Genomic DNA, 11,726 nt, shown 5'->3' with positions numbered 1-11,726 from the left:
ATTCAATAAGGAAGATGTAGAAGTATTTTTTGTGTCCTTTGAGAAACTGACAAGCCAGCTAAAATGGACAGCTGAGACCTAACTTCCTTACTGCAAAGCAAGCTAACTGGAAAAGCCCATGAGGTTTATTCCCTGTTACCAGGTGAGAGTTCATCAAATTATGAACTCTCAAAAAATGCTATCCTCGAGGCATATGAATTAGTACCCAAAGCATATCACCAAAAGTTTAGAACCCTCAAGAAGCAAGTTAATCAAACTTATCTGGAGTTTGAAAGAAGCAAGCAGCTGGCTTTTGACCAATGGCTGAGGGCTCTTAAGGTACAGCTCAGCTATGAGAATTTCAGAGAAGTAATTCTGTCAGAGGAATTTATACACTCTCTCCCACGCTCCATAAAGACACATGTAGAGGAGCAGCGGGTGCAGAGTGCCTGGCTAGCGGCCATTCTGAGTTTGCTTTAATTTATAAGTCGGTTTCCCAGGGAGAACCTTTCCTAATCACCCCCACAAATCCAAAAAGGACAAAGGGTGGGAAGGTGATAGAAGCCCAAGCAGTCCTGAGAGAGAAAGGAAAGCAGGGGGCCTTCCTCTAGCCAAAAAGGAAGGTGCTGTGAGCAAGAGTGAGACCCGGAGACCTGTGTGCTTCCATTGTAATAAAGCAGGGCATTTAAAAGCTGACTGCTGGAAACTAAAGGGAAAACCGATAGGGTTAATCAGGGCACACTTGCTCAGTGAAGACAGGACCCTGGTGGAAACCACAGCAGAACAAGCTGTGGCTTTAACTGCAGGAAGAGTGAGACCCAGGAAGCATACGACTGCAAGTGCAGGAAAAGCTAATAGGATTCCTGAAGGCTATCAGGGTTTTGTATCTGAAGGGAAAGTAATCCCACACCCCTCGAGTGGGGCAAGCAAGCCCATAGTAATTCTCAGGGACACAGGGACCACTATATCCCTTTTACTGCGAAAAGGCCTGACCTTTCCCCCAGAGAGTGCAGTAAACACCACAATGCTGGTGAATGGTAATCGAGGGCAATGCATGCCTGTACCTGTACTTCGGGTGCACCTGGAGTGCGACCTAGTTTCAGCACCGGTGACCGTGGGGATTGTCCATAGTTTGCCAATGGACAGGGTTGACCTGCTCCTAGGTAATGATCTGGCAGGGGTGAAGGTGGGAGCAAATCCCCCAGCCCCGGTAGTGAAAGAAAGACCGCAAGAGGTCAGAGAGACAGGGCAGTGGCACGAGACGGACCCCTGCAGTTTCCCTGAATGTGCAGTGGATCAGGCCATGATCAAACCAGCTCCCCCAGAGGAGACCTCATTGGCACTGCAGGTGGATGACCATGAGGTTGGAAAGTTAGGAGACCCAGGGAAAGAATTAAATAGATTTTCCCTAGCTGAGGCTCAGAGAGCCGACCCAGTATTGCGAGAGTTAGCACAGGCTGCCCAGTCTGAAAGTGAAGCAGAGGGAGTCCCTGATTGCTATTATTTAAAGAATGAGGTACTGATGAGGAAATGGAGTTCTCCTCACAGACCTGAGAGCAAGGAGTGGGCAGTAGTTCACCAGGTAGTGGTACTGCAGAGGTACCGGAGAGAAATATTAAGAATGGCCCACGTAACTACAGTGGCTGTACATGCCGGTATACGAAAGGCCAAAGCCCACATAAGACAGTGGTTTTACTGGCCAAATCTCCACAAAGATGTAGTGGAGTACTGCAGGAGTTGCCACATGTGCCAGGTTGAGGGGAAACCTCAACTTACCGTGAAAGCTACACCCATAAGTCCTGTACCGGTGTTAGGAGGACCCTCCAGCAGAGGGCTGGTGAACTGTAAGGAACCCCCGCTGAGAACAAAAGGGGACAGGCAGGCACAAGGCTGGCAAAAGGTTAGACAGAGAAGGGGAAAAAGTGACCAAGGGGGCAGGTTAAAGGAAGTCCGAGAGGAATCCCGGATGAAAGCCCCTGCTGTCCGGTCAGCCAACCCCGAAAAATGTGAAGTGTTAGACCCCACATCCTCCTACTTAAATGCAGACACTAGAAGCAGCCCACCAGAGTTGCTGTCAGCATTTACAGGAACCTGCAGAGACAAAGAAAGACCTCTAGGGGGCACAGAAACTGTGAGGTTGATGCCTCACCTAGTCGAAGTGCCACAGGGGAGTGCAGTAGAGTCTGCACAAATACCTGCAGGCAGGAGTGCTATCTGGAACAAAGGGAGATTAGCAAAGAATCATTCCCCACGTTCAGAAAAAAGCGAACCACCCCACCCCTGAAGTCAAAAGCCTTTGCATGACTCAGCAAAGCACTGAAAAAGAGTTTAGGATAGACCCGCCCGCTACTGACTCTTTAAAAAAAAATTACCTCAGCAGGAGCAAAGCCCGTAGGCAGCCATGGAAATAGGCAAATGGAAGAGAAACATCCCTCCAAAAAAACCCACATGTTTATTGGGATTCCAAAAAGGGGGCAATTAAAGCAGCACTGGCACCAAGAGAAAACAGGCTGTAATAAGTTTTAGGATTTATGAATGAATGGGAATGAATGAGAGAAATGCATGGTTTGTTCTGTATGTTACATTTTTCTCGATCCTTTTAATGAAATGCTCCTTTCCTCAAGTTGCATTTCATTCCGCTCAGTTTGGAGGTGTCTTTCTAGGCCCCCACCTCCCAAGAATGAGGCACATTAATTTTGTCATGCACATTGATTTTAAAGTGTTACTGGAGTGAGGGAAGGACATGTTGAACAGATCAGCCGTGGCTGAAAATGACATTTACGTATTAACAGACAGTGTTTGGAAGGACAAAGCAGCCATTCCCTAACATTCAACCCACAATGGACTTTTGATCACCAGACGTTGAAGGTGGTGGAGCTCGCATTCCAGGTTGACTGCTAAGATGGCCGATTACACAAACGGACATGGTCAAACCAGCTAGTCACATGACTAACCTGCTGGGCAACCTGAGTTTTTTGAATTTGTACAAACAGTTTGGGCAGAAAGCAGGCTGTTCCTGGAATGAGAAGATCTTTCCTGGCTGGCTGGCCACAGAAAAGAAAATCTACTTACAATTGGCAGCACAGTGGCACAGTGGTTAGCACCTCAGCCTCACAGCTCCAGCAACCCAGGTTCGGTTCTGGGTACTGCCTGTGCAGACTTTGCAAGTTCTCCCTGTGACCGCGTGGGTTTCCTCCCACATGCAAAAGACTTGCAGGTTGATAGGTAAAATTGGCCATTGTAAACAAAAAAAATTGCCCCTAGTGTAGGTAGGTGGGAGGAGAATTGAGGGAAGGTGGGGGTGTGAGAGGGAAAATGGGGTTAATGTAGGATTGGTATAAATGGGTGGTTGATGGTCGGCGCGGACTCGGTGGGCCGAAGGGCCTGTTTCGGTGCTGTATGACTCTAATCAAGGACTCTACAGTGAGCTTGAAGAACCGTAACAACAACTCTTCAGGTATTGCCTCAAACTTATCCACTTTATTTTTCTTCTGCTCTTTTCTGTCTCTATTTACGTGTGAGTATCGCACATGTATGTTAGCACGGGCTCATTGATTATCTGTAGGCATTAACCGAATTAGAGTATAAGTTTAATAAATTTCAACTTTTCTTCTTTAAACCTGAGAAAGCCTGTTTGTGTCCTTTCTTTGCCTTATAATTGGAAAGCGGTGAACAAGGATTCACCAAGGGGGAGCTAAAAAAACACGGTGTGTTTAAAATTACAAAGTAATTCATGACAACGCTACTTCATCGGACACGTCATCAGGATGTGCCGCGGTGCGCACATGCGCAGACGGTCTCATGCCCCCTGCGCATGCGCTGCGGTCCGACCTGCCAGGACCGTTGTGCGCATGCGCAGATGACGTCATCGCGTTATTTCGTCTTCCTCGCCGACGCGCCAGTTTGGCCTCTGCGCATGCGTCAAAGCTTCGGCGCGACTTTTTGAAAGTGGAAGGAGGAGAGGTTTCGTCGGGCATTTTCTCGCATTTTATCTGAATTATTTATTCGTTTTGGAGACTTGCTTCATTTTTATTTGACACAGGAGATTGTTCCAAGGTATGTTGCTCTGCCTTTGCTCTGAAAACATTTCCATTGTCTGGGCCACCGCATGTTCTCCAGTCCCTGTTGTGAGTTGCTCTGAAAACATTTCCATTGTCTGGGCCACCGCATGTTCTCCAGCCCCTGTTGTAAGTTGCTCTGAAAACATTTCCATTGTCTGGGCCACCGCATGTTCTCCAGCCCCTGTTGTAAGTTGCTCTGAAAACATTTCCATTGTCTGGGCCACCGCATGTTCTCCAGTCCCTGTTGTGAGTTGCTCTGAAAACATTTCCATTGTCTGGGCCACCGCATGTTCTCCAGTCCCTGTTGTGAGTTGCTCTGAAAACATTTCCATTGTCTGGGCCACCGCATGTTCTCCAGTCCCTGTTGTGAGTTGCTCTAAAAACATTTCCATTGTCTGGGCCACCGCATGTAGCAGGATGAAGGCACAGTGACTGTGATTTCTGGCGCCAAACAGTACACACTGCAGATACATGATGGCCAGGCTACCTGCAGCTGCATCTTCTCCATTCAGACTTTGTTGCCCTGCAAATATGCTGTTGTTGTGCAGAGGCATCTGGGTCTGCCTTTGGACAGGCTCGCCCCCAATTGTCGCTGGCGTGCATCTCAGACACCAACGACGACAGGCATGGCTGCTGCCATTGTGATTACAGAGGAACAGCCAAGGCCCCTCAGCCACAATGAAAAATACCGCTTGCTTTCAGATCAATTGTACCAGCTACAACAGGCCGTTCTGCAGAGTGGAACGGCAGCATTCATGAGGAGACTGGACTGGTTGCGGCAACAGACTCTCCGCTGGCAGCAAGGACTGGCTGATGAGATGGAGCCATTTACTATGCCCAACAATTGCCCGGAAGCACCTTCGGATGGAGGTGGCCACGCGCTGGACATCAGTCACGTGTCACAAATCCTGGATCCTGAGCATCTCACCCCCTGGCCTAATGATCTGATGGACCATACATATGCCTACCTGTTCAAATCTCCACTTCCCCTACCTGCGGTACCCTCTCCTTGCTGCTCAGTTACACAGTCACCTGCTCCTACACCCATCAGGGCAGTGCTCATGGACACACAGCCACCTGTTTCCCCATCCGACGTTGAAACAACCATGCAGAGCCTTGTGAGACTCCGCAATTGCCAGTTGCTGCCTGTCAAGCAGAGAGGGCGTCCAAAGGGGTCAAGCACTTGGGGAACATTCAGCAAGAAGAGACTGAGCACTAAAAGAAACAAGCATGCCGTGTCCAGTGGTAGCACAAATGTGAATGCTCTTGCTGTGAACACAACTGGTGATAGTAGTAGGCAGGATTAAATGGGAATGGATGGAAAGACGCACGAGTAACATAACCACTGGCAGGGAACTGCTGGGCTAAATGGCCAGCTTTATGTTCATAGCCCAAAAGAAATGTGCTTCTTTTCCAGCACCCTCACATCATTCATGTTTTCCCTGAGAGCAGCATTGAACCATCACGAGATAGGGGCAGTTACATCATCCTGACTCTTACAGCTGAGGTGGGTACTAAGTGATTCATTGGCGGTGTTATCAGTACATGCCTTTACCGCAGAACACAAAGCATGCTCAACAGTAATTTCATTGGAGGGGGGGGGAAGCTCTGACACTGATGTTCTTTCCTTATTTTCTTTCATGTAAAATGTGCCCTTGAGAAAACAATCCTTGACACTTAAGGACGGCATTCAAGCAAAGGAGGCAGTGCGGGAGAGGACGCAAGGATGTGCTGATTCCTGCATCTGAGGTGGGTAATAAGTGCTTCATTGGCGACGTTATCAATTGGTGCCTTCACTGCAGAACTTAAAAAGGTGTGCGCAACAGTAATTTCAGTGGATGGAGGGAGGCAAGCTCTGACTCTGATTTGCTTTATTTCTTTTCATGTAAAACATGCCGTCGAGAAAACAATCCTTGAGACTTAAGGTCAGCATTCAAGCAACGAAGGCAACTAGATCAGGCTGCAGAGCTCATCACGATGTGGAAAGGAACATTGCATTTATGGATGAATTGGGAATGCACATTGGGATGCGCTTGGGGAACATTCACCAAGAATAGACTGAGCTCAGACTCTTGTGACTTTGCCTTCTTCACATGGACAATACAGTAGTGGAATAGAGAGCCAAGCGTTTATTCACCACAAGGCTCTCCAGGAACAATCTCTTTAGCTGTGCATAGCAGAGACTCGGCCTGTCTGTCTAACGGGAATGCTGGACACAACACTCATGTATCCATGCACAGCAGTTCCGCGGATACTTAATGAACTTAATAAAACTTTTCAATAATTAAACCCAGAATTGTTGAGGTTTTGTTTTGCATGTTATTTCCCCGACTTTGCAACTGCACTTCAGATATTCAACTATGGTGGGGGGGTAGAGGGAGGGGTGGGTGAAGATGGGGAGGGGTGGGGAGTGCGGGGAGGGGTGGGGAGAGGGAGCATGCAAAATGCAGGGACCAAACAGTTGCAATGCCTGAAGTACTGAGGAGAAGTAGAGAAAGCAACTGGGTAGGGGAGAAAGCAACTGGATTGAGCATCCGCAGCTGGAGGGAACGGCTGAATGGAGAGGGCCGGAAGCGAGAGGCCATAGAGAGCCGCGGGGAGCGAGCATGCGAAGACCTTGGTGTCACCGGGTCCAGGGAATGGCCAGTAAGTCTTTTGCTGTTGTGTTTATGGCGCATGCTCAGAAAAAGGCACTCCTCTTCCGTTCCGCTGCTCCCACCCCCACTCTCTCCCCTTCCTCCCTCTCCCCCCAGCTCTCCCCCTCCCCCCTTCCTTACCCCTCCCTCTCCCTCTTTCTCCCCCTCCCCCTTCCTTACCTCTCCCTCTTTCTCCCCCCCTCCCTCTCCCTCTTTCTCCCCCTCCCCCTTCCTTACCTCTCCCTCTTTCTCCCCCCCTTCCTTCTTTCTCCCCCTCCCCCTTCCTTACCTCTCCCTCTTTCTCCCCCCCTCCCCTCCCTCTTTCTCTCCCCCTCCCCTCCCTCTTTCTCTCCCCCTCCCCTCCCTCTTTCTCTCCCTCTCCCCTCCCTCTTTCTCTCCCTCTCCCTCTTTCTCCCCCCCTCCCTCTCCCTCTTTCTCCCCCTCCCCCTTCCTTACCTCTCCCTCTTTCTCCCCCCCTCCCCTCCCTCTTTTTCTCCCTCTCCCTCTTTCTCCCCCCCTCCCTCTCCCTCTTTCTCCCCCTCCCCCTTCCTTACCTCTCCCTCTTTCTCCCCCACCTCCCCGGCACCGCTACCGCTGGTCTCCCCGCGCTGATCTCCCCGGCCCCCGCGCTGATCTCCCCGGCCCCTGCGCTGATCTCCCCGGCCCCCGCGCTGCTCTCCCCGGCCCGCTCCACTCTCTCACTCTGGCCATTGTATTCTGCCACGTGTTTGTTAGGTTTCATCTCTGTGATTTTTTGAGCAGCGCCATCTTTAGTCCTGGCAGCTGCTACAGTCGCAGGCTGTGACGTTTTCGTGGCACATGCTGTATCTGCGCATGTGCCAAAACAGCGCCACCTACCGATCATGTTGTCAACAATTGCGGTCTTAAAATTAAACCCTGTTACGGTAAGACCAGGTGAAGGTTGAAAGGGAACCCTAGACCCCTTTCTCACCTGGTCGTAACAAAAGTGTAATGATAACTTTATCTTTACCAAAATCTATTACCTCACATTTACTGACATTGAGTTTCATCAACATCCCATTGCAGCTTCCTTTGGTCCTCCGAAATAATTATCATGCCTCCAGTTTTAGTATTGTGTGTAAATTTGGACACCACTCCCTTATTCTGTTAGGTGAGGGAATCAAAGGGTTATTGAGGGTAGATCGGGGTGTGGAATTTGAAACACAAACAGATCAGCCCTGATCTTATTCAGTGGCGGAGCTGGTTCAAGGGGCCGAATGGCCTACTTCTGCTCCTAATTCGTATGTTCACATGTCCCTCTGTAGCCACACATTGGCGTGTTTAATGGATGGCCATTACATTCTCTCTTTGCATCTGTCATAATCATGTTTAGTTATTTTATATAATGTTCACAGGAAACAGGAGAAGCAAAAAAAACAATAATTAGGTCTTTCTGGATCACCAGTCTCAACACTTTACTTGGCCTTTTGCACATTTCAGTTGGCCTTGAATGTTCCCTCCACCCTAAGCTTTATCCACTGTAATTCAAACTGACAGCAACATTGGTCTCTCCTCCTGACTTCCTGTCCAGAGGTCATGACCCATGTCTTGTTTTCTTCTACAAAGCCCTCCTGTTATCAGAATGGTTTGCGCACATTTCAAACTCCAACCTCCCCCAACATCCACCCTTCAGGTTAGAATAAATAATAACATTGGCTTCCTATTGGTTGGGCCTTGATCTCGATCCCCAAATATTTTCCTGCACATAGATTCAAATCTTATTCAATCTGCATCTATACGTACAGCTCCGATAAATGTATGTGCCATAGGCTTAAAAAGCGAATCAGAATAACAGAACAGAGAAACAAAATCCAGACCAAGACTGCAAGGGGAGTGGGAGAGGTAAGAATAAGAGATTTTATTACGTAAAAGAGAAACTGCAGATGTTGGAAGTTGGAAAAAAGAAATGGAAAATGCTGGAAAGACACAACGGGTCCATCAGCATTATGAGAAGAGAAAAACAGGTTCAAATTTCAGATGGAGATCCATTGAAGGAACATTTCCCCTCAAAATATTAACCTCCTTTTCCTTTTTTCAGATGCTGATCAACTTTCTGTGTAGTGTTATTTTATGATATATGTGTAGTTGCTGATTGTTAAGTGAGAAAGGATTTTGGTCATTTATGCATTCAATTACACAGTTAAGCACTGATATTCTCAAATAAGTTTGTCAATAAATTGGGTATCTGTACTTAAGAAAAGAGAATGTACACGTTGTCATTCAACGCTGAGTTAATCCGCAGTGTGATTTTTAAAATTTGGTGTTGTGGAACAGTTTTGTGGCTTTTTGCAGACCTGGGACTGATATTTGGACTGTTATCAAATTATTTGCTTTTAGCAATATCACACTGGCAGCCTGCATCAGAAAGAACTCATTTGTGTGTCTAAGCAGACAGACATGGTGAGAAATGGTGAAGAAATGTTTGCTTCTCTTGAAGAAATATTTGTAGATTTAAATAAGCACTGAACTCATAACTTGAAAGAGGGAACAGTCAGAACTGCCCGCGTCAGTTTTGCTGCACTGATTTCTTGTGCAAGCATTGTGATGACCTATTTGCAATTATTTTGCTGTGATTGCAATAAATGCAGAACAATGTTTGGAAAACACAGAGAAAAACCTTGCCAAATTTTATAGGATGGATGTAATTAAAACAGAACTTGTGCTGTTGTATGTTACAGCATTTCTAATGTTGAAGATCAGTTTAGAATGTGGAACTTGCACCACAGGGAGTAGTTGAGGTGAACAGCATTGATGCATTTAAGGGGAAGCTAGATAAGTACACGAGGGAGAAAGAATATGCTGACAGGGTGAGATGAAGAAGGGAGGATACTCATGTGGAGCATAAAAACCAGCATGGACCTGTTGGCCTGAATGGCCTGTTTCTGTTCTGTAAATTATACTTATACAGTAATGTTAACACAGTGAGATGTCTCAAAGTGCTTCACTTGGGAGGATAATAGCATAAAGGGAAGAAAATTAAGGCAGTCCAATTGAAGGTAAGAGGTACGTTTAGAGGCTTTTGAAGTTAGGAGAGATGTAATGAGATGGAGAGGTTTAAGAAGAGAATTTCAGAGCAGAGGGCTATGATCTCTGAAGGCTTTGATGTCAATGATAGGAGGAAGGGAAAGCAAGGCTGACATTCCAACATAAGTAAGGGGATGCGCCCACTAGGAATTTTCACTGCTGACCCTGCCAGACTACCTGGGGGTCAGGGGTAGATTTCCTGGTTTACCTAAACATGGCGGTCACTTCTGTAACTACAAGTGCATCTTGTAATGCCTGCTAGAAGAAGGGATGTGGGATATGTGGCACTGGCAGGCTGCTCGTTGCCATGCCAGTATCACCAGGCCATAGAGGGCAAAGATAAGCCTCCCATTAGTCCTGTTTATAAGGGGACTAAAAATGTTTTCCCTCCAAAATCTTTGGGATTTCAGTCTGCAACCCAGGCCTGAACCCCTAATCAGTTTTCCCTTTCAATGGCCGGGGAGGGGGATGGTGCCAGTACGCTCCTTCCCAACTAGTGCACCAGCTGCCCAAGTTAGGACCAAGGAAGCTCTGGGCCTGGCAGTCCCCTTCCACCTCCAACTACATTCCCCCCGGCATCAGAAACTTGTTTTGGGCAAATGGAGGTTTCACCCCCAAACAAAGACTGGCAGTGGCCCAGCATACCTAGGTCCTAGGGACATTGACCTATGGTGGGATTACAGTGGGAGGTCTGTGGAAATTTGGGGCCCAGAGTCAGAGGATGTAGACAGTGCCAGCTGGGTGTAGGGCTGGAGGAGGGATCATGGAGTGAGGCCATGGAGAGATCTGTAAACAAGGACAAGGATTTGAAATTCACTGTGCTGAAGGATGAGGAAACAGTGGAGGTTGCTGAGGACTGGAGTGAGGACGAGTGGGAATTAGTACCAGACAGGATGTAAGCAGAGGTTTTTGTTTTTGGTTCATTCACATGATGTGGGGGTCCCAGGCAGGGCCAGCATTTATTGCCCATCACTAATTGCCCTTGAGAAGGTGTTGTTGAGCTGCCTTCATGAACCGCTGCAGTCCATGTGGTGTTTTGGAATTTGTGTAGATGTTGGTTCTTGGGAATTAGGTAATAAAGGGGTTGGAAAATTCGAGCCACCTTCCAGCTCTTTCACTGTAGCCCTGTAGGTTACAGCAACTCAAGTGCATATCCAAATGTTTTTTTAGATGCGATGATGATTTTTGCCACTACCACCTTTTCAGGCAGTGAGTTCCAGATCCCCACCACCCTCTGGCTGAAATAAATTACTCCTCAACTCCCCTCACTTACTGGTTTTAGGAGAACATCATTACGTTTTCGTACCCAAACTGATATATTACAGAGTTGACAATAGTTAGGTGCTTATCCAAATTCACCTTGAACACTTGTTAAAGATATTTCCCTTTGCCTTAATAAGTTGTTTCACGATGGGAACGGCTTGATTTATCATCAGAACAAACTAATTATACTTCCAGGGGTAGGGACTGATTTTCCTGTGTTTAATGTCTGGGGAATAGGGATTAGAAAATAGGGGTGGAGACCTTTGATGCTGGCTCTCCTTCCTTTTGCTTCAGGAGTACTGGGGCTTTCCCCAAGGAGGATGGAGGGTTTGCACCTACAATAGACATAAGTTAAGGGTGCTAATTTAATTGAGGTGGGAAGGGGCATGCCTGCCTTACTTTTCTCCTTGTACTGTTGCACCTATTTTGAGGGTCACCCAGAAGAAGTGGAGGATCAGAGAGCAGCAGCCATGAACCATGCAAGTCACATTTCCTTTTCACAGGGAATTTGGGCCAAGGTTATGCTCTCTGGATTCTGATTCCCAAAATCAGCCAGAACTGTGGTAACCATAGCTGCAACTGTAAGGGATAGTGCTGGACTGGGGAGCATCTTGGCCATGCAAATGAACTGAGGCCGTAAATCCAGGTGCACTGCAGCTGACCAGAACTCAGACGCAGGGACTAGAGGATAATCAGCCCCAATGTCTCTTGATCACTGTCCAATGTCACGTCAGCTGTGGCT

General features: G+C 47.6%; 1 protein-coding gene across 4 annotated transcripts in view; it reads left to right on the top strand.

The window, feature by feature from the left end:
- Positions 1 to 8,369: 8,369 nt before the first annotated feature.
- Positions 8,370 to 11,726, top strand: part of myo1ha (myosin IHa) — a 98,360-nt gene continuing 95,003 nt past the window's right edge. For all 4 annotated transcript variants that reach the window (XR_010977223.1, XM_068054732.1, XM_068054731.1 and 1 more), the window contains exon 1: positions 8,370 to 8,539. Coding sequence is in view for 3 of the 4 variants with exons in the window: in XM_068054732.1 (XP_067910833.1) it covers positions 8,456 to 8,539 (84 nt within the window). In the remaining variant the exon portion in view is untranslated. The remainder of the gene's footprint in view (positions 8,540 to 11,726) is intronic.

Source organism: Heterodontus francisci, chromosome 23 (assembly GCF_036365525.1).
Source record: "Heterodontus francisci isolate sHetFra1 chromosome 23, sHetFra1.hap1, whole genome shotgun sequence".
In the NCBI taxonomy this organism is placed as follows: Eukaryota; Metazoa; Chordata; class Chondrichthyes; order Heterodontiformes; family Heterodontidae; genus Heterodontus; species Heterodontus francisci.
Note: the sequence above shows the minus strand (reverse complement) of the source record. Positions and strands in the feature narration are given on the sequence as shown.